At 52.9% G+C, this 22,574-nt stretch overlaps 1 protein-coding gene across 3 annotated transcripts in view; it reads left to right on the top strand.

Annotated features, from left to right (window-relative positions):
• Window positions 1–22,574, top strand: part of KSR2 (kinase suppressor of ras 2) — a 90,435-nt gene that overhangs the window by 53,751 nt on the left and 14,110 nt on the right. For all 3 annotated transcript variants that reach the window (XM_076352872.1, XM_076352870.1, XM_076352871.1), the window contains 6 exons: window positions 69–110; window positions 456–522; window positions 2,756–2,804; window positions 3,510–3,877; window positions 17,831–17,927; window positions 22,214–22,347. In XM_076352872.1, coding sequence (XP_076208987.1) covers window positions 69–110; window positions 456–522; window positions 2,756–2,804; window positions 3,510–3,877; window positions 17,831–17,927; window positions 22,214–22,347 — 757 coding nt within the window. The remainder of the gene's footprint in view (window positions 1–68; window positions 111–455; window positions 523–2,755; window positions 2,805–3,509; window positions 3,878–17,830; window positions 17,928–22,213; window positions 22,348–22,574) is intronic.

Below are 22,574 nucleotides of genomic sequence, written 5' to 3'. Positions count from 1 at the left end.
GCAGGTCGGAGCCTCTCCAGCGTCTGGCTCTGCAGGTCGGTGTTTAACCCCCCTTTTCTCTTTTCCAGCTTCCCATTACTACAAGTACAAGCAGCAGTTCATTTTCCCGGGTAAGTCTCTTCGAAAGTCTCTCCTGTAACGTGGGGTGCTGAGATATCCCTTAGGGGGGTGGGTGCACGGCCGGCTCTCCTAACCCCTGGATTTGTGCAGGGGGGTTGTGCTGGGGTGGGATTTCTCCCCAAAACTAGTATATTGTTGCAGGACCGTGCACTACTAAGATGATGCAGGGCTGGGTGGCCCTAAGTTATACCCAGCTATAGCTAAGGGTGTAACTAAATTGGACCTGGGGACGAAGGGAGGTTTTCAGTGGGATTTAGTTCCCCCGGGTGCCCCTGGCACTGGAAGGGGCTCCTGGTGCCTCCCAGCCCGCTCTCACTCCACTCTCTTCTCCCCAGACGTGGTGCCCGAGACGCCGACCCGAGCCCCGCAGGTGGTCCTCCACCCCGTCAACTCCAACCCCATGTGAGTGCCTCCCCCTCCTCCCGGCTAACTTCACCTTCCCCTCCCCAGGCAGCGCATCGTGTGCACCCCACCTCCTCCGGGCACCCATGGGTGGTCCCCTGGCTTTGCAGGACCAGTTTGGGGCTCAGGGATGCCCTTTGGGCAGGTTGGGGTGGATGGTCGTGGTGACCCCCCGGTGCTCCTGCCTCCCTAACCCAGCTCACGGCTCTGGCTTGTGTCTCGGGGAGGAGAAGGGTTGAAAGGAGAGGGCAGGGGATTGATTTATAACCCACAGCAATGCACCCGCCCAGCGCTTCGCCCTCGGAAAAAAAAAAAGGCTCTCAGTCTGAGAAACTAAAGCCCAAGCGATTAATCTTTTACTGAATTATAAGCAAAGAACCAGGGTCTTTGAGATAGTTTTAATAAAGGCGGTTCTTGCAGCCCCACCTGTAATATTTTGAAGTCCAATAAACTTTGCGCTGAAATGAGTTTTGAAATGCAGTATCTAATCGGCGTTAGGACTAGCTCTCCCCAGCAGGTCGGGTCTGAGCTGCTCCGCTGAATCTGGCCTTCACCAAGGTCCTCGCGCCTGTGCTGCCCCGGCAGCATCCCGCAGCCATGTTACAGTTCAGGGTTGCTTGCCGGTCCTTTTTATAAATGCCGTTTGTGAAGGATTTCACAAGCCAGGAGTTTAACAGAGAGGGTCTCGCTCCAGGCTGTGATGGGGTTTGTGTCCGGCTCGCCCATGCGCTCCGAACTCTGTTGGCAACTGCCGGGGGGTCTGGCGGATCTCATCTCTGGGGGAGGCGATGGGAGGGACGGGGACGGAGCCGCTGTCCCCGCCGGTGGCTGGCGGCTGGCGGCCGGGAAATGAATGGCAAAGTGGTGAAGTCAAAGCCTTTTATTTTCTTTTTTTTCTTTCCCTGCCTAAAGCAAGGTATCAGGCGTAGGGCTGGCAGGCTTTGGTGGGAAAATAGCTTTCAATATGCAAAATCTGTTATTCTCCTCTTGCTCGCCCCACTGAAAATAGCCCGTGGGAGCTGCTGAGGTTACCCCGGGCTTGGCTGGGTTAAACAGCAGACTCTGCTTCGGATACTCGGGAGACAGGTATTCGTGCCTGGGTTAAAGATCAGGCAGGAGGAAACTACTGCTCCTGCAAACCGCCTGTGCATCGTGGCGGGCGGCAGAAGCCGTCTGCATCCACCTGGGCTTTCTATGCTGCTTAAAATATCAGGGTCAGCTCCTTTTGTATATGCAACTTGTCTCCCCTGGGATTTATAGCTCTTTAGTGGCAACTGGATGGCACAGGATTCACAGGACCACCGCGTGCGAGTGGCTTAGGGAGTGTTATGCCTCTCCTGTGATCCTTGCTGCCTCTGGGAGGGGACGCTGTTATTTATGTTATCGATAGTAATAACTTATAATATATTTATATTGTGTTCAAAACCACCCGAGCTGCTCCAGCTCATCTTCCTCACGGAATTTCCCTAATTCCCTGTCAACTGTCGGGTGCAGCGGGACCCTGGTCATGGACCTGGTGGGGGGAGGTGCTGTGTAAGCGGAGAAGAAAAAGAGGAGCTCCTGGCCCAGGGAGCTGGGAAACTAGACAAATTTGGGTGCTCTTATTGCAGGAAAAGTCTTTGAAACCTCCACTTCTCAAAAATAATTGAAAAACCCATTTTCTTCTTTTATGGCTGCTAATCAGCCGCGCTTGTTGCTTTGGCTGGTGTTTGTTGGGAAGGTAATTCTGATCTTGGAAACCACCTAAAAATGCCGTGAACGCATGCCCCAGTGCTGCCCCGATATGGTCAAAAGCTGCGAGGGTGTAAATCTGTCCCTTACCCTGGGTTAACCGGGGGTGACGCCTCCCAGGGCGCACAGCGATGGTGCATCCTCCGCGCCGTGCGCTTTGGGCGACGGGATGGGGACCCGGTCGTGTGCTCCCACATCACCAAATCCATCCTGGAACTTCACGCATCCAATATTAATTGATGCAATAATGACTATTGCGCGTTCCTGCTATCCTCACCCCTCCCGTGCGAGCACCCAGGGCCGTCCTCAGGGACGGAGGCAGCCAGGGCATGGGTGGGAAGGGGTTGCTCTCCCAAATTAGCAGCGAGCCTGGTACTTCTCCTCCCTGATCCCTTTAGTCCTGGTGCAGAGCGATGCTGCGGGAAGCAGGACTCGACGCCTGCGTGTGCTCCCCACCTAACCGTGTTTTTACCTGGCGGTAATTCAGTGATTCTTTTAACAGCCTGGAAGGAAACCCATTGCTTCAAATTGAAGTGGAGCCCACCTCGGAGGTGAGATGGCTGGGCTCGCTCCTCTGCTTAATGGGCCTTTATTTTATGTACATCTTGGGGCACATTTCACAGGAACCAGATAAGTTTAGCATCTGTGCGGTGAAATTGCTGATAATTGAATTAATGGCCAGGCCTGATCCTGCCCAGGCATCCGTGTCCCCACCCCGTGAAGAGGGACGCTGATGGGCTTCGCGGCTGCCTTCAAATTTATAATTCAATGAGTTTTTCTGAGATGCATTAAAAATGTGGTGGAGGGGAAGGGGTGAAGGGTGAGGACGGGGATGCAGCTTTTAATGGGCATTGTAAATCCTGTAGAAAGCATATACAGAGCGTCAAGAAAAAACCCAGACCTGTCCCGGGGGGCTGGGGGCTGCAGACTGGGGAGCACTGGGTCGGGAGCAGACGGTATTAGCAGAGCACAGCTCGGCAGGGGTAGGATGAAACGCTGCTTTCAGACAAATGAATTGTGTCGCTTTCTTATATTTAACCCTGGGGTAAATAAACGCCCCCCTGCAAAATCTGGGTTTCTGCTGGCTTTGCATAAAGCGCAGCCGCCCGGTTGCCTTTGGAAGGTACCTGCCCGGTTTCTCTGGGTCTGAGTGAGCAGTAGGTGCATCAGTGGGGTTTTGTCCACGTCATCTTCCTTGGCCACAGTTTTTTTTTCCCCCGTTTTATTATGCTCACCTCCCTTTGCCCCCCCCGCAGAATGAGGAAGGCACTGAGGAGGCGCAGGAGTCCGAGGATGACTTTGAAGAGATGAACCTCTCGCTCCTCTCCGCACGCAACTTCCCCCGCAAGGCCAGCCAGACCAGCATCTTCCTCCAGGAGTGGGACATCCCCTTCGAGCAGCTCGAGATTGGCGAGCTCATCGGCAAGGGCCGCTTCGGGCAGGTCTTTCATGGGCGCTGGCACGGGGAGGTGGCCATCCGCCTCATCGACATCGAGCGGGACAACGAGGACCAGCTGAAGGCCTTCAAGAGGGAGGTGATGGCGTACCGGCAGACCCGGCACGAGAACGTGGTGCTCTTCATGGGAGCTTGCATGAGTCCTCCCCACCTTGCCATCATCACCAGGTAAGCTCCGACGTCTCATGCTCAGCCAGAATCATTTTTTCTTTCCAAAACACCTTCCTGCAGTCAAACATTACTGGGAGGCAAGGCTGGCACTAGCAAAGAGATGTTCTCCATCTGCTGTGACTTGTGCTGCGAAGCAGATAGCAATCCCATTTAAGTGAGTCCAGGCAGATCCATCTCCTGTAGAAGTGGAGCTTGAGACAGGAATGGTTTGTTTTAACCAGGGACAGGAATGATTTGTTTTAACCAGGAGGGATGTAACCTGGTGGGATCAGCAGCTTCTGTTCTGGGGGGTTTGTTTTGTTTTTTTGGTGGTTTTTTGCATGGTGCCCTGGTCAGGTCCCTGGATGGGTGATGGGGTCTGGACCCTGCTGGAGCACTGCCACAGCGTGGAGAAGCCTCTAGTTGCATAAAGCAGCTGGCCACATGTAGACACCAGGTTTCATCAATAACTTGGTGCTGTGAAAACAGCTCGGGTGTCTGAAGGCTTAGCAGGATGCAAGTGTTAGGTCCAATGGTCTGTGAAATGGCCAGAAGAGCAGCAGAGGTGGGAAAACTGGGTGCTTGCAAGGAGAGCTGGTGCCCCATGAGACTGGAGCCTGACCATGGGAGGTCTCCTCGCTCCTGAGGATGTGGGAAACCTTGCAAGATAAGTCACGGTGTCCTGGAGCTTTTCTTCCCTTTCCCAAAGCTGTTGTCTCTATTACAGGTAAAACTGGGTATGGGACTAATAAGAGTGAGTTTGGGACGGGGCCAGGGGAGGGAGGTTGAGGTCTTAAAGATCTGCTGGCTGGGTGGCTGGTGATGCTTGGGGACATTGCAGCAAAGTGCGGGAATGAGACTGTCGGAGGAGGCTTCTTGCAGCTGGTTGGGAAGCAAGTTGGGATTTGGGGTCTCCCAAACCATCCCAAACACTCCAGAGCTGCCTCGGTCTCAAGGAATTGCCACGTACCCGCTGTCACCCACGCGCCTGGCGGGAAACGCAGCACCGAGCATCCCGGCGTACTCCTTGCACGGGTGGGCAATCACAAAATCCCCGCTGGCCTCGAGGCGGGGAGGCTGCAGCCGATCCCAGAGCAGCTGTCGTCATGTGAAATACATTTATTTCTGAATATTCAGTTATTTCCCTCACCTCTAGACCATGTATTCAGCCGCGGGGCTTGATGTGGTGCTGCTTTGCATCCCGCCACGAGTCACCTTCTCTCGGAGAAGTTTCCCCAAGGTGAGGTTGAATTTCCAGCCTCCTCCTGGCAGCGTTTCAAAAAGCCTGTGCTGAAACGGCAACGCTTCTGACAGCCATTAGCAGTGAAATATTGCATCATCCCTTCCTAATGTCCCCTTAAAAGCAGCACCTCCCGGCCCCCCGGTCCCAGCTGGGGCGGCTCTTGCGGGTGCCGGGGTGGGGGCTTTGCTCTGCTCTCCCTCTTGCTTAACAGCAAAGGATTTCAACCCAAATTTGTGGCTCCTCATGCCATCGCTTGCTCCCTGCCCCCGTGGGTTCATGGGCTGCATTTGGCTCAGGAGTTGCATCCCTCGGAGACAGGGTGACTCCAAACGGCGGCTGGCTCTCCCCAGCTGGGGACGGGGAAAAATAGGCTTTTTATTTTGGACCAAAAATAGTCATCTGGGAAAATTCAGCAGCGTTTCAGATCTCCATCTATTAGCTAGCTTCAGGCCAAAAGCTTTTTGAAAAGTGTGCAAACACACGTATTGATCGATGCGTCAGAGACCCCATCCATGTGTTACACCGGGCAGCATTGCCGCCTCTACCCAGATGAAAACGCAGCTTCTCCGTCCCACTCCGCTCCGCGATCCCTTTGCAGCCCCTATTTCCTCAGCTTTTCAATCCTATTCAATATCAAAACCTGGGCAATGTATTCTTTTTTTTTTTTTTTTAGCTACAAAGCATTTTCTATTCTAATGCCTCTTTTTATAAAACTGTAAAGGTGCCATTTTTGACAGTTTGACAAAATAAATATGTGCACTGCGGTAGCTTGATGCATTAATATGAGGTCTGTGAAGCGTGCTGCTCGCCTTGCTTTTCTTCCCAGCTGCACTCGGTCCCTTTTTTTAAGGTCAAAGTACAGCTTTATTGGATTGCCCTAAATATAACCTGTGCTCACGTCGTCTCCGAGCATTGCCTGCTCTTTGCCTACAACTGGCAACCCGCTTTTATCCGTATTCTTCGAAGGCTGAATCAACATCATGATAGTTTTTCAATTGCAACTGGAAACCTGTTTAGTTTTCTTCTGTTGGGATTTCTGGGGCACAATCGGTTCGTGGCCGGTGCTGGTGGTGGGCTGGCCATGAGGATGCAGGAAAACGGAGGGGGGGTGCTGGAAGGGGGCTCAGAGCTCAGTCTCGGGGAATTTTTGGGGAGCCCAGGACTGCATGCGCATCCCTTAGCCCAGAGGTCATTGCCAGGCACGATTTATTCCCCTTTGAGGCTTCCCGTGGGGCTCTGTTCTGCTGGTGCTTCCCCAGGAGGCACCTCTGGGGCTCTCAGGGCAAAGCATCCCTTGCATTTCCCGGGGCGACAGCGCAGGGATGCTCCCTTGCCCTTGTGCCTGCAGTCCTTGTGTCGCCTATCCTTGGTTGAACATTTTTCGGGGCTTCTTGGGACATCTCTGATCATCTCCTGTGAGGAAAAGCCTTCCCGCCATGTGGAGGTGTCCATCCCATGCACGTTTCCTTATCTGGCCCTGCTTTTTGGTCTTTCCTAAGGGATACGACAGCCCTGGGGACCCTTCTGCCACGGCACAGATGGGAGCTGCTGCTCGGGCGTTGTAGGGAATGAGTCTGGGAAGAGGACAATGTGGTGTGAGCTGGACTGGGAATGGTCGAGGATACGGGACATGGTCCAGGACGTGGCACTGGGGGAGGAGGGAGGCTGGTGACCCCGTGCAGGGGAGACCATCGCTCTTCAAACAGGATTTTTCTGAAGGGACTCAAGTTCTCCCCATGGGTTTACGGGAATAACTTTAAACCAGGCTTTGCTTGGAGCGGGCAAAAATCAGTCCCAGCTGTCTGATGGGGCTAATTACAGAAACAAATCCAGGATGTCCAAATTTCCTCGCCCGCTCCTCCCCACGTGCATCCCCGGGGCCGAACTGGCTGTGTGCAGAAGAGGCCCCTTTTCATCTGGGTGCCTAGAGGTGGTTGCTCGAGGACGTTTTTTTCCACCAAGAAAAGAGCAATTTCTTGTAGCTGTTAAAGAAATCTCTGTTTTCCTGCCGTGCGGCATGCTGGAAGCAGCTGCCCGTCCCTGGAAGGGGCTTTACCATGCCGTGCCGCCTGGCACTGCCGGAGGGGGGTTATTTATAGATGGGTTTATTTTTACTTTTTCACGTCCCTACGTTTTCCTTCCTGCTCGCTTGTGATATTCAAGGATCGTCTCATAAGCAGAAAGAAATCTCCCCTCCCAAACACCATGGCCCACAAGCAAAAGCTGGGAGGGGAAACTGAGGCAGCGGCTTGCCGATGGCGTGATGCTTAGGGCTAACGCTCTGATTTTCTCTGCATTAACCATTGGTCTGCCCACATGATTGGGACCAGACTTAAGGCTTAATATCTTCATCAACGACATAGACAGTGGGATCCAGTGCATACTCGGCACGTTTGCAGATGACACCAAGCTGAGTGGTGTGGTTGACACGCCAGAGGGACGGGATGCCATCCAGAGGGACCTGGACAAGCTCGAGAAGTGGGCCTGTGTGAAGCTCATGAGGTTGAACAAGGCCGAGGGCAAGGTCCTGCACCTGGGTCGGGGCAGCCCCCAGTATCAATACGGGCTGGGGGGTGAAGGGATGGAGAGCAGCCCTGCTGAGAGGACTTGGGGGTACTGGTGGATGAAAAGCTGGACATGAGCCGGCAATGTGCGCTCGCAGCCCAGAAGGCCAATCGTCTCCTGGGCTGCATCCAAAGCAGCGTGGCCAGCAGGTCGAGGGAGGGGATTCTGCCCCTCTGCTCTGCTCTGCTGAGACCCCACCTGGAGCCCTGCGTCCAGCTCTGGAGCCCTCAGCATGAGACACACACGGACCTGTTGGAGCGGGTCCAGAGGAGGGTCACGAAAATGATCAGGGGGATGGAACACCTCTGCTATGAAGAAAGGCTGAGAGAGTTGGGGTTGTTCAGCCTGGAGAAGAGAAGGCTTCGGGGAGACCTTATTGCAGCCTGTCAGTACTTAAAGGGGGCTTATAAAAAAGATGGGGACAGAGTTTTTAATAGGGCCTGTTGCGACAGGCCAAGGGGGAATGGCTCTAAACTAAAGGGGGGTGGATTTAGACTAGATATAAGGAAGAAATTTTTTATGCTGAGGGTGGTGAAGCACTGGCCCAGGTTGCCCAGAGAGGTGGTGGATGCCCCATCCCTGGAAGTGTTCAAGGCCAGGTTGGACGGGGCTCTGAGCAACCTGATCTAGTTGAAGATGTCCCTGCCCAGGGCAGGGGGGTTGGACTAGATGACCTTTAGAGGTCCCTTCCAACCCAAACTGTTCTATGAGTCTGATTCTTGAGTCTTCTCTTAATGCAACTGTCTGGGTCGGAAAGGAAAGGAAGAAATTCAGCATCTTTTGGCAATGGGAGGTGGTGACTCCAAAGAGCACTTCTGTCAGAGCCGCTAATAGATTTTCTCTCGGGTAATGAGCGGTGGGGACAGTTAACATTCATCTTAATTAGTCTTGAGCAAGAGCGAATGTGAGCCTTGGTGCTTTGAGCGCTGTATACTGCATGGCACAAAACGGCATCAAAGTCTTCGGCCCGGTGGAAATGAAAGGACTGGAAAAATGCCACGTTTGCTGCATACAGGCAAATGACGGGTTGTTTTTGCCAGTGTTGAATGAGACAAAGCCAGGCCTGGGTAAGCGCACGTCAGCTCCTCGGGGTTCCCGGTCCTGGCCCCCGTCGGTGGCAGCGCGGGGAGGTAAAGCCTCAGCCACCCAGGAGGTCCTTCAAAGGACAAAGTCTAACGGTTTCCTAATGCTATTAAAATGGCTCGAGCCACCCACGAAGGTAATGGGTTGCAGAAACTACCAGGTTTTAGGATTCTGGGTGTTCCTTTTGGGGGAAAAAAATAAAAGGGATTTTAATGGTTATTGATCCTTCCCAAGGCTCCTGGGTCTCATCGAGTCTGTAATGAAAGTGGGGGGGATCAGCACGCTGAGTGCAGCTTTTTGGGGGGACACCGATGGCTCTTGTTGTATGGGAATGTTGTTTGCAAGAAAGGAGCGAGGTTAGCAGGTCTGAAAGGCAGGAGAGAGGAGGTTTGAGCTGGTGCTTTGAGCTCCTGCTGACTTGCGTGGGGGATTTGGTGCAGCTTTTCTAAGAAGATTACTTGGTTTTTAGTTAAAAGCTCAAACGTGGCACTAGGAGGCTGCGCAAAGACCCTGGGATTTGCACCCTGAGATGCTTCTGGCCGGGTTTTGGCCCCTCTCTTCTCACGGTGCGATGCCAGAGCGACTCCAGATTTCCAGGGTGCAACCGGGAGCCAACTTGATGGCTGCTGGCGATCCCACCTGTGGCTGCGTGGCCATGATTTATGTCCCTGCTGTGATGCGCCGGGAATACCAAGGAGAACATTGAAGAACATTAGGAATTAAGCTTGACCACGGCAGGACTATATAAAGAGAATTGATTTGTCGAAGGTGCCTTTCAGCAGAGGAAGTTGGAGTATTTCTGCCGGAGAGGGAGCATCTCCCAAACCCTTCCCTGGAGGTGGTCGTTAGCGGGGGGAGCTGAGCGCTGAGGACGAACATAAACCCATAATCCCTCTTCTCGTGTGAGATACCAAAGGTGAAAAGAGAGTTTTCTCTTTTTTCCTCCGTGGCAAAGCAAACTGGCATTAATAACAGGGAACACATTACCTGCCACGAATTAATAGTGAAGGTGTGAGAGCAAGGGATGGGAAGAATACCCAAGACGCTGCGGCTGTATCTTATAGGATAACTTCCTTGCACCACGTGGGCTAAATGTTGGGGTTTATTTTGATTTTATAATTTATTTCTATGCTGGCTTTTGGCAATGTCTAATGCTTGGCTCCGCTGCCGGGATGAACAAGCCCAGCTCCTCGCAGGGGATCCTCTCCCATCCCCGGACCCCGCTCCCTGCAGACGCTGGGGAGCTCTGGACAAAGCTTGGCTTTAAACGTTCCGCTCTGCCAAGCCTCTCCCCGTGCCAAACCTCCTGACATTTACAGTGTCCCAGCTCAGCTGCAAAGGATTTGGGGCTTGTAAATCTTAACGCTTACGGAGCTGGGGGCTGAGTGGATATTTAACGTGATTTGGAGGATGGGAGTAAATGGGGAAGAGTGTAAGCCATTGCACTTAAGACAAAACAGATGGGGGCTGCTTGGTTTTCCCCCGTGGGTGCTCCGTGGGGCCAGGACGGGCTGCACAAGCCTGTGAGTACTGCTTGCAGGCAGCCTGTTGTTCTCTCCAGGGAGCAATGTTGGCTGTTTGGGCTTTAATGAGCAACAAATTGGCTTTTTCTCCTCACTGCAACCCAACGATCTCAAAAGACATCCATCAGCCTTCTTTCCTGCCCTGGAGAGTTAAGTAGGAGCTCTAAAAGCTGCTCAACAGGAGGGAAACTGAGGCACAAAGCTGCCACATTGTTTTGCTCCATGTCGGGCTGGAGCCACGCATCCCAGAGCCGGGCATTTCCGAGATGCCTTTCAGGTCTGGCCCTTCTCTCCCCACTCATGGGTGTATTTTGGGAGCAGAAGCCATGAGGTCCTGCCTCCCATAACCCTCCCCACGTTCAAGCACCCGCTTTGGGAGCCGAAGCGTCACCTCCTGCCCTGCCTCTCGGTTGTTTTCCCTCCTCTTACTTTCTGCTGCGTTTCCCCTTTCCCAGCAGTTAAAGTAATGGAGCTCGTAGATCATATAATAAATAGGTATTGACTTCATGCCACAGGCTGGATCAGAATTGATTGACCCGTGGGAATACACTCCTTCGCAGTCAATAAGAGGCCATCAGGCTGGATAAATCTTGATAACGACTGACAACAGGAAAGTCGATATGTGTATTAATATATACGTTGAGCGAGTATCTATCTTCCGCCTGGAGACAGCGTTGCTTTTGGCAGCTTGTGGAGCAGGATGGGTTGGGGAGGAGACAGAAATATCCCGAGCAAAGAGGATGGCAGGGATGGGGAAAGGCAGCAGCTTGATCCTCTGCGAGGGTGTTTGATGTCGAAATAAGAGCTGGCTGAGCTTCTCTTACCCATTGTAGCATCAAATCCCCGCCGCCGGCTGTTCGTTAGCACCGCCTTAACGCGCTCCTCTGGCGGGGGATGCTCGAGGGGAAAGTTCTCCTTTGTATTTTAAAAGTGTTTCAAAATGCCATAGTATTTATATTTTGGCCGTGACTTCTTGGGGAAAATACTTAACGCAGCAGGACTCGGCGCTGAATCGCTTTCCTAGAGAGGAAGGGATTTAAGCGGGTGTTTAAGGGAAAGCCTGTGATTAAGTGCCCCGCTGAGAGATGGTCCCACCAAGTCTTTCTGCTGGTGCCAGCTCTTCCCTTCGCTATTGAGGGACATCTCAGCACGATTCCTTGTGTTTTCTGAGCATCCTCAATGCTGGGGATCCTCTTTGGGGCTGGGGAGGGCTGTTTGCTGGGGCAGGTCGTGGGGGACCCGTGTGCTGGCATCCTCCTGCCTAGCCAAAGAGGAGGCTGCCCAGGGAAAGGGATCCCTCCTGTGACAGCGTTATTAATTTTTTATTAATAATTATTATTATTATTACTATTCCAAAGCGGAGCTGAGTTCTAGTGAAGCAGCCGTCTCGATCAAAAGAATTGCTTCTTCCCTCTCTTCAAAAGAAGTTGTTTTTTAAAATTTCTTTTCCTTCCTGAAGTTCAAAATAGCAGGAGGATCACGGCGCAGAGAATGTATTGGGCTCCTTCAAAGGCAAGGAGAGGTCAAAGCGCCTTCGCACATCCCCGTACACCCAGCCAGCCCTCTCGGAGCCAATTACAAGCACACCCTTTCAAAAGGCAGCAAGTGCCACCTGAAGCATCAAGTATTTTCGGATGACTTGTTTGCAACCAGGGCTTTAGATAAGCCACTGGAGCCCGTGGCTGCTTTGCATTCACCTGTCTCTTAGCTCTTTTCCTTGCAGCTGTAGAATAGCTCGTCTCCTCTGACACTATCTCCTTCAAATAAAAATGCATGGGGTTTGCTTTTTCTAAATAACTTGTTTTTTCCGAAGCCGCGATGGAGTTGGAGCTACTTTTCGGGGAGGCTGATCTCCCTCCTCCTCCTCCTCCTCCTCCTCCTCCTGCAGCCCTTGCGGTTTGGCTGCGCTGGCTGTAGTTATCTCGCGTGCCAGCTGCTGGGAGGAAAATCTTGCTTCCTAAGTAATATCCATCAAAGGACGGCGCTTCCATCGGGCAGAGGTAGCGAGTGCGGGACGAGGGGAGCATTGGCTCTTCAGGGCTTTTCTATTTCCCCACGCTAATTTTGCTCTGCAGAGGCTCCTCCGTGCAAAGCGGGAGCCAAGTCGCTGCGAGCTCCGGGCTGGGGACGTGGGCTTTGCTGAGGCCGAAAACGTTGCTCGTGGCAGGTAATGAATTCCCTGCCTCCCCGTTGCGGTTGCTTTGGGAGACTTGTGTAAGGGTTCAATTCGGAGGTGGAGTTTGCTGGGAAAAGTACCAGGATGCCCCCGGAGGGACCAGGCTCCGATGGATGCTGATGCTCGGCATCAGGTCTGCGGGCTCCTGGTCCAGCATTTCATGACACTGCGCTGTCACGAAGCTTTCAGCTGCTGCTTTCCTCCCTGGTCATGGTCCAGTGAGGATGGATGGTGTTTCTCGGTGCCCGGGGAGGAAGGAAACCAGATGTTGCTTTTGTTGAAAGCAATGGGAGCGGAGGGGAAGGTGGCTCCCTGCTTGCCAGCGGGCACAGAAAAGAGAAGGGAAATGAAAGAAAAGTTGTAGTCCCGGGGCTGAAACGTTTCCATGCTAAATCTCAGGGCACTGGGTATGTGTGGCTCAGAGAAGAGCTGCTTCGCTTCACCGGGAGGTTTCGGGGGTAGTAAATCCCAGTGAAACCAGTCCTGAGCACCCCTCGGCGGGGCTGGGGGGACCTGGGGCCCCGGCAGCACTGGATTCTGCTGGCATCCCAGCAGGGATAGCTGGCCCAGGAACCAGCCAAGCTTTTTTATCCCCCGCCCCCGCCAAGCGTTTCATTAGGGGGAAAAAAAAGGTGTATCTGTAGGTGCGGGGTGCGACACATGCCAGCTTTCTTCTTAGACCGAGACCTAACAAACTCGTTGCAGCTCATGTCGGTGTGACCCCGGTTGTCCCAGCTGGCTGTCCCCGCTGTCCCTGGGGTGGTGTTTAGATGCAGAGGGCTTGGGGAGCTCGAGCTGGATGATGCCGCTGCTCTGCTTCACTCACGCCGGCGTGGCAGGGAGAGAGCGTGTGTCAAGGGTGCGGTATTTCTCATTGATTTTGAGGAAAACAAAGCCTAGGGATAAAAATTAACCTAAACCTCTCCCTTTGCTGCTCTTCCAGCCTTGTTTAATTTTCCGTTTTGTGAAACGCATTTGTGGCTGTCTAGTTTCAAAAGCACAGTTGCCAGATGTCAGTAAAAGAGAAAAACAAGCCAATACATGGAAACAGCTTGAAAACTTCCCGAATAACTCGGGCACGTGCAGGCATATGCAGTACTCATTCCTCCCCTCCCTGCCGGGGCTAGTCCTGCTCAAATGAAATCAAATAAGTCCCAGCTCAGCTGCTCTGGTTGCTGTGACTGTATCTTTCTTAATATTCCCCAAAGTTTTCTTCTTTTCTGTGAAATACTAAAAATCAGTAAACTGATGGGGAATGTGGAAGCATCCGAACAGCCCCTCCTTTGCTCTGTCTTTCCTCAAGCACAGATGTAACCTGCTAGCAGAGGTATTTTTATATCAAAGTACTTATTATTAATTCCCACTCTCTCCCGTGTCTCCCCTGGGTGTATAGTGCCGGCTATCACCATGGTATCTGAGCTGGTTCCCCATAAATCAATATACTAGCGAGTAATGAGCTTCCTGGGGTCTGGCATTTATCACTTTGGGGTGTTCAAACGATCCTATTTAATTTAATGGGCATTTGTGTGGATGGTCGGGCAGAGGAAAGAAAAGCACAAAACACCAGTAGGTAACAGCATTGCAACCTGCGTGCAACCGCCGTACCATCAGCTCTGGATTTATTCCTGCTCCTGAGCAGGAGCCAGGCTGAGGTCTTCAACGCTATAGAGGTGATGGCCATCAATATAGAGGTGATGGCCGTCAATATTACGGGGGAGGGGGGGGGGAACCCCCAATGGGTGGGGGATGGATGAGGCTGTTTTCCCATCGAATGGCAAAAATATCAAGAGGCAGCGCTCCAGCTCTTCCTCACTCATCCCTCCCAAATTGTTCCTCTGCAAGTCACTTTGGCTTTGCTCCCGTTGCTGATGTCTTCAGCCCACGCTGGTGAAATGCAGAGTGTTTATAAAGCAATTTGGGATTTGGCTTGCTTGGCTGAACACTTCAAAAACTCATTTTGAATAGAGAGTTGCATCTGCAGCAGGATAGGGCCGCGGGGCTGGGACTTTCGAAGGGGCTGGTGGGGTGAAGGCTGTGAGATGAGGTTGCGCCGTGGGTTGAGGTGCACTCCTGGATGGTGGGGACCCCAGGACGGACCTCTGCATCTCCCCGAGCTGCCTGTCCGGGCTGTCCCTGCTGCCCCTCGGCTCTGGCTGGGGTTTGGTCACCGCAGGGCGCTGGGGCATGTGTCACCAACCTCCTTGCTCTGCCGACAGGTGTGATGGAGAGGTTTAGGAGGAGAAGACAAGTATTTGTTTATGAATACGTACTTCAGCGGTGAATAAGCTGCGATCTGCCTGAAGACGCAAATCGTCTGCCTTTGTTTCTGGTGTCAAGCGTAGGCGGTCTCTGGCCTTGTGATCCGCAGCACTGCTCGCTCGCAGCCAGCTGGGTACCTCAATGCCGCGGTTCAGCGTAGACCTCTTGAAGTGGAAAGGCAGAAGATGAGGTGCGTGCCCCGGGAGCCGCGCTTTGTGCCTGCCGCTCCTGCCCGAATGGGGAACGATTGACGGCAGACGAGGAACGAGAAGAAGCGAAATTGTTGAGCTCTGCCATGAAAAGGTTCTGCAGGTGGTGGCTGAATGGGCTCAGGTGCTGCATAATAGGTATCAACCAGGCTTTATCTCTGCATTGGCAGCTCCTTATCCAGCAAGAAAACTCTAACAAATACCGGTGTGGCAGTCGCTAGTTGAATTCATTCGGAGGAGTTATTCATCGAGGGGAGGAGAGAGGCACCTGGGTTGCCTCGCTAGCTCTCCCGGGGTCTGAGGAGCGGTGGTGGCACGTCCCATGCCCGCGGTGCTTCACCATGTGCTGGTACCACCGCCCAGGGTCTGAGCAGCAGGTGCTCTCTCTGTGCCGGGGCTCGCGCCGGGTGCATCCGCTGCCTCCTTTAATGCGGTTCCTCTGTAAATAGAATGGAGAGATGGGCATCTCGCCAGAAAAGGGGCTGCGGGCTCCGCTCCTGGGGTTATCTCTGCAGTTCAGATAGGCAGAAATTTGAGGGTTTTTCTCTAAACAACCCTTTTCCAGGAAAACAGCTGATCTTAACTCACTTCAGGGCTGAAATCAAACCCCGTTCCAGCGCTAATCTATTCATTGCATTTGCAATGTCGATTCATGACTAATGCAGGCCACAAGCAGCTTTCTGGAATGGTTTTCTCTGGGGGGGAAACAGGCGTTTGCTGGGGGGCAGGGAGGACTGGGGGAACTCCTTCATGCGCAGGCGGGTCATGGGAGGTGGCAGAAAGCCTGTTGCATCGCGGAGCTTAAAGCTTTACAGGGTTATTTAGCAAATTAGTGCAAAAAAACTTCATACTGGAGAGGTGGTCCATCATTGTTTTGCACCCTTTAATACCAGCTGCAGAAACCCAAGGGTTCTCTTTATCACTTATTTCCAAGTAGCAGTCGGAGTGCTTGGGTCCTAATCTTCAGGCAAATTCACATTTCTCCTTGACTGCAGCCAAACTATTGCAGAAGATAGGAAGCGGCTGGTTTAGTTAGAGGAAGATGGTGTTTATAATTGCGGGCGCCTCGGGTTTGCAGTCCAGCTGGTGTGCCCGGGGACGTGCTGAGACACCTGAGCAAGGAAAAGCATTACCGAGGAGGCAGTTGCATGGGTACGAAGATGCCCTAAACTCCCTGCCGTGGCTTGCTTGCATCCAGCAAGGCTATTTCCAACACAACCTGCAAGAAAGTGCTCTGAAGGGTGCTGTTGTCTTTCCAAAAGCCATGAGATATGGGATTGGTCCCGTTCCTGCTTGACCTGAAAACTGTGCTCTCTGCCCACAGAGGGACATGGAGCTTTTGGCTTAGGAGCAGGAGGGTCCTTTGTATCCGTGAGCTTCTGAAGAAGCAAGCAAGGTTTATTCCCAATAAGTGCTATCCCAATCCCAATCAGTTTAATCCCCCAAAGAGCTGCTGAGATCTCAGCTTCCCCTGCTTTCTGGATCACGTTTGAATCGCTTGCGGGAACCTTATTTGCACCCAGGTGATGGCCTTGGCCAGGGGACGTGTGGTAGTGTTGGGGGAACGGCGACCGCCCTGCGGTTTGGGGGGATTGCCGTTACTGTTTTCAATGTCCACAAGGAAAACACGGCGCAGCCTCCTGGAGGTTTTGCCTCATCGTACTGCTCTGAGCCAGCCTCGGGGTAAAAAATAAAAGCGGGGCTTTACTGCGACGTTGAGTTCCTGATTTCTCTGGATTTGCAGCCTGGGGGGAGTCACTGTGGGGCTGGGCTGCTCGCCCCTCCGCATGGCTGTGCTGAGCATCGCTGCCCTTGGTGTGCCTCTTCTTCCTCGCCCAAGCCGGGGGTCTGAACCATCCCCTCTCTCCCCGTCTGAGCAACATGGTACCCAGGCAAACCCAGGGCTGCTCTGTGTGATGCTCCTCAGCCCTTGTAACGAGGCACGGCTCGGGCTGGTTATTTCCATCCAAAAAGGGCAAAGCCTGTTATCTCCCGGGGGACAAATCCAGACCGGTCTGTGCTGGCATTCCCGGGGCTGGAGGAGAGGGGTGAGGGGAAAGCAGCGGAGCTGAGCGAGGATGCAGCGGTGGGAGAGCAGAGGAATTAAAACCTGTAACTTTTTATTTGTTAACTAGAACAGGATCAAATTAACATCTGTGGTTGCCGAAGCCTCTTTAACGAGATGTGTGTTGGGCGCTTTATTTCCCGGGCACAGGTATCCAGTCTCATCTTTCTAAAGTTGCCTGTAATGAGCGTGGGTGGATAGAGAAAAGCAAAAAAGCCCTTTTTTGTGGGAGGGAGTCGAGGCAGCATCCACCCACGTACTCCATTATGATATTCAAATGTCAATATATTTTTAATTGGTTTATATCTCCCCCTCCCCCTCCAGCTGCCTTTGGTAATTAAGGCTCTGTAAATAGATTTTACTGTAATTGGTACGAGAAGGAAAATTGGAGGACATTGTACAGTGCATTGGCGTTTTTTGTTTTTTTCCTCCCTGTCTTTCCTCTTTTGACTCATTACATCTGTGAGTATTGTATCCTCCGAGGGAAGAGGCGGGGACCCGTGGCCAGTTTTGCACAAAAAGTCTGAAGCAAGAGGGCCAGGTGGTTTGCTCGTGGCTGGGATGCGGGGAAGAGCCGGGAACCAGCCCAGGTTACCCCTTAGGGGGCTCGGCACCACGGTGATGGCACCAGCACCCACCGGGGAGCAGCGTGAGCTCCCTCCCAGTGCCAAACTGGGGAGAGCCCCCAGTTTCCTCGCTGAATCTTCAATCTGCCTTGAGACGTAGCCAAAACTCTTGTGGTTATTTATAGTTCCTTGCCAGAGCCGCTGCATCTATAATTTGGGGATGTTTCTCGGCGGGGGTTTATAAACCGTGTTTTTATCTTCTCGCCTTTCCTGTTCTTTCAGCCTGTGTAAAGGACGGACTCTCTACTCGGTGGTGAGAGATGCCAAAATTGTCCTGGATGTCAACAAGACGAGGCAGATAGCGCAAGAAATTGTGAAGGTACAGTATGGTGCTGGGGCAGCTTGGCAGCGATGGGGGTCTGGATCCGGCCGAGAGCCCGGCCGAGCTGCTCCAAGGAGTGGGAGTGAAGAAGCCAAGGAGGCTGGGCAGGATAACACCTCTTGGCTTTAAAATCCAGGTCTCTTAGACCTCCCTCACCCATTTTGAGCTGAACTGAGGTGGCACCAAGGCTTCCCGTGGGCTCCCCGTGCAGTGGTGAGCTTGGGGCTCATCCTGGCCGCAGCACCTCTTCCCCCTTGGAAGTGCAGGTGTTTAAGTCCAGCTTTGCTGCTGCGAGCGAGTTGCTAGTTGGATATTTCTCTCCTCTTGGGAAAAAAAAAAATAATCTGCAGTTGGTCTGAGGTTTCCACGTCTCTGTAGTGAAAGCATCCCTGCAGCCAAGGCGCTCGGAGGAGTCAGTGCCGTGGTGCTCGTGGCAGGGGGCTGTGCGTGCCACCAGGCAGAGCACATGTACATTTTTCAGAGCTAAAAATGCTTTTCCTTTCACAGAGATGACTCAAAGTGCATCTTTGACACTTCAGACATGACCGTATAAATAGATGCTGGGGAGGATCCTCACGTGGCAGGGTCAAGTGGCTGGGAAGTTGGGTCCTGAGCCATCAAAGCTTCCCATCGAGTGTTCGCAACGGCTCGTTTTCCTAAGGGGTGTAGAGCCGTCTGCCAGAGTAGGGTTGTACTGTGATTCCAAACATATTTAGCACCAAACGATACCAAAAGTATTTGGCACGTGTCCTACCGTGGGAACCGCGACACTAACCCTGTGCCCCGCTCAAGGTCAGCCAGCACCTCCAGCCCACAGCAAGACCAAATCATCCGGGGCTGAGCTCACGTTTAACATATTTCTATGGAAAAAAAGAAAAAAAGAAAAAAAAAAAAGTTGTTTTTCTGGCAGATCTTAAACCCGCTTAACTATTCAAATCCATGCTATAAACCAGAATATGTTCTGCAATATATCCTGAATGGGTGCCGTTCCCCTACCTGTGCTTATGCTGTCTCTTATTAGATTGCCTATTTGGCGTTTATTTACACCCAGATTTAGCAAAGTGCATGCTGTTTTTAAAGTAAATTCCTTAAATTCCCCCGAAGTCTCTGGGCGCTGGGAAGGAGCTGGCAGTTGAGCATAGGCTGAACTGCTTTGCTGAGCTGGCGTTGCAAGGGGCGTCTTGGAGCAGCAAAGCTATGGCCTGAATTTGGGGTGTCTGAGACAGCCGAGGGCCTCTCTGCTTCATTTCTATTTTTGATCCCTATTTTCCACTTTTTAAAGATGGATTTTTCCCACTGAGCAAACGTCTGAGGCATCACATAGGTTTGCCTCATGTTTTTTCCCCTGACTACCACCGTGCTTGTGCTCAGGGTTCTTGCCTCCCAGATGTTCACCGCGGGAGGTAATGGCTTGGTTCAGCCCCTTTCGCTGTGCGGGTTGCATTGCTTCGTGTGGGTCGGGGTTTTGAGGACTAGGCTAAGAGACCGCTGTCTTCTGCAGCTGCATGTGCATTAGGAACGGGTTGGAAACCTCAAACTCTTCGTGGTGTTGTGAGGCATCGCCAGCACAGGGGAAGCATCACTGGATCTCTGAGATGAAAGCATTACCGTGAAGAACGTCACCCGTGAGATCTGCTGAAGATCAGCATGAATGCACGTAGGCTTGGCTGTAGTCCCAGCAGCAAGCCAGCTTCCCTGCGTCCTCTCCTCCTTGGGAGTATGGGGTCGGGTGCTCCTGCTGCAACCCGCTGCAGGGCGGAGGGACTTTGGGTCTGACCCAGGTCCCCATAGGAATTAGAAGAGGTCCACAGGCAAAGCTGTGCGGCATGGGTGCTGAGCCCAGGCTCTCCCTGCACACCGGAGGGATTTTAAGGCAGCAGCTTCTGCTTGCAGGAGAGGTCCATCGCACCCCTGTCGCAGCCGCCTCGGTGCTGTGCCCCGGACACGTGGCCCATTGCTGGTGTGCACCAGGAGGAGCAGTTTCTCTGCCTTCCCACCTCTCCGTGTCAACCATCAGCCGATGTTAAGGATGTTTTGGTGGACTTGGAGGTGGCTGGTGTGGAGAAGCAAAGGAAAACCTGGACATCTTGGTTTGGTTGGGCTTGGGGCAGCATTGCCCGGAGGAGCTGGAGGCAGGACCATGGCAGAGACTTCGGCTCCGCTAGCTGGTCGGGGCAGTTGTTTGACTTTATCCTTTGCGTCCCCGCATGCGGTAGGAGAGCCGTTAAGCTTATTGGATTAGCGGGTGCAAGGGCTCTCGTTATGCCGTGATCCTCCGGAGGCAAAAGTTAATTTATTTAAGAAGCGAAGCCGGCAGAGGGAGCTGGCTTTTCACGCATGCCGGGCAGCCGAGCAAATTAAGGCATTACTGGGCCGAGAGTGTTTTCTCACAGATCATCCTGGGGGTGAAGGCGGTGGGGCTGGAATTTGCAGTGGGATCTGTGCGATACCCTGCGGAGCGAGGCGAGGGATTTGGGTTTGCTGAGAGCTCCTCGAGAAATACCTTCAGCAAAGGCTTGGCTGCGTTTGGTGATTGCATGGGAGATGCGTTCCCATCCATGCTGCGTAAGCATGGGTGCAAAGTCACTGCTGCCCGCTCTGAGTTCCCGTCAACCCTGGCCGATGGGAGGGGGCTGCAGAGCATCCCCATGGTGCTGGGTCTCATCCTGTCCCATGGATGTTTGGGGCCCTGTACTGCACCTTGCAGGAGGAACAGGCTCACGGCATTGAAATATGTTCCTTGCACAAGCCTGGCACTTTGTGAAGGTGACAGTGACATTTTAAATCAGCTTTTTAAACCTCATCATTATTTCATGTGCTGGGACCCGGAGACCCCTAATTAATCCTGGTGCCTGGAATGGTCCCAGCATCCAGTTGCAGCTGTGGCATCTCAGGGCCAGCTGCAGCCCCGAATCCTTTCCTTCCTCCAGCATCCCTTAGCAGAGGCTCTTCAGGATTTGAGTGCCGAGGGGTGCAGTTAAATCCCCATGACTTGCTGGGTTGGGGCGTTTGCTGTCCCCAGCAGCACGTTGTCCCTGGCTGCCCCCAGCCTTTCCCGCTGCTGGAGCAGAGCCCCCCAGGTCTGTGCTGCTGGCGAGTCCTTGGTACCTTCAGGATTTTTTTCTAACATCCTGGGCATTTGCATTTGAGGATTTGTGGGTTTTTCAGATTGCTTTCCCAAGTTTCCCAGATCGTTGCCGAATTTGGATCGTGCCTCCCAGCTCCACATCATCTGCAAACTTAAGAACATATTCTTGTTCCACTGCCTGCGTGGTTAATGACAATATGTGAAAAGATCAGACGTAGGATGGACCCCTGTGGAAATCCAGTTAATAAATCCCCTCATGTCAGTGATAGACAACTGATATTTGCTCTTAAGCAACGGTTTGCTGGCCCATTTGGCATTTATCCTTCAGGAGCTTCCTCTAGACCAAGTTTCCCCTAGTCTGCTTATGAGAATGAAAAGCGAGACAGCATTGAAAGTCCTGCTGAAGTCAGGATAAATGGCTTTTATCGCCCTGCCCGTCCCCGGAGCTGGTTATCCCGTTGAGCTGAACGTCCGCCACATGGAGCTGTCAGCAGTCTGCTTGATTTGCCGATGCTAAACAAGCCAGGTGCAGGGGAGTTTGGATTTCCCACCCATGGCCTTTTTTTGCATCATTAGCAATAATTTTAATTAACCACCAAGTAGCTTTTCCTAGGGGAAAAGGATTAAGGCAGGACTCCTGCGAGGCGCTGGTTTCCAGGCTAATGGTGTCGGTGTGCACATAGGAAGCACTAATGGCTCAGCCAGGGTATGCGATAGCGGTGATGGAGAGCTTTGACTTATTACCCTTCTGCTCCCAGCCCCAAACGAGAATGAAGGCGAAAACATCATCATCATCAATTTCTCAGCAGAGGATTTCAGGAAAGCAACTGCCAGTTTGGTTTGCCGCTAATTTTTCTTGCATAACCAATTGATCAGGAAGATGAGTGGGTGCCATCGCAGCCAAGACACCCGCACCACGATCCCATCACCCTCCGTGAGCACCACCCGATGCCCGTCCCAAGCCAGGGACTCCCTGGACACCTGCCCTTTCTGCAGGGACATTTGGGGACGTGCAGCCTTTGGCTGTGGCCCAGCCGTAGCTCGGTAGTCTGGACGTGCTGCTGCAGCGCAGGGATGCTCGCAGCCGGGCTCACCACATCTTGGCAATCGTGGGGCTGCCCCTGCTCTGGCATTATCCTGTCTGTTTGTGCTGCTTTTTCAATTTTGGGCTATTTTTCTCTCTCTTCCATCCTAGGGAATGGGCTATCTGCATGCCAAGGGGATACTTCACAAAGACCTCAAGTCAAAAAATGTTTTCTACGACAACGGGAAGGTGGTGATCACAGACTTCGGCCTCTTCAGCATCTCGGGAGTTCTCCAAGCGGGCAGGTAAGACATGGCATGGTGGAAATACTGGCGTTCCTCCCCATGCCCTAGAGGTCCCCTTTGAGCTGGGAACATGGGGAGGGAGCCCCAAAACCTCCTCTGCAAGTGACTTTCTGGGTCTGTAGCCTCGGTAAGACATGAGGACAAGGGGCCTTTGAGTATCCTGGGGCTGCCACGGGGATTTCACCATCTCACCGCCTGGGACCTTGCTTTTGAGGAGGCTTGCTTTG

This window comes from Aptenodytes patagonicus, chromosome 15, assembly GCF_965638725.1.
Source record: "Aptenodytes patagonicus chromosome 15, bAptPat1.pri.cur, whole genome shotgun sequence".
Classification (NCBI taxonomy): Eukaryota; Metazoa; Chordata; class Aves; order Sphenisciformes; family Spheniscidae; genus Aptenodytes; species Aptenodytes patagonicus.
Note: the sequence above shows the minus strand (reverse complement) of the source record. Positions and strands in the feature narration are given on the sequence as shown.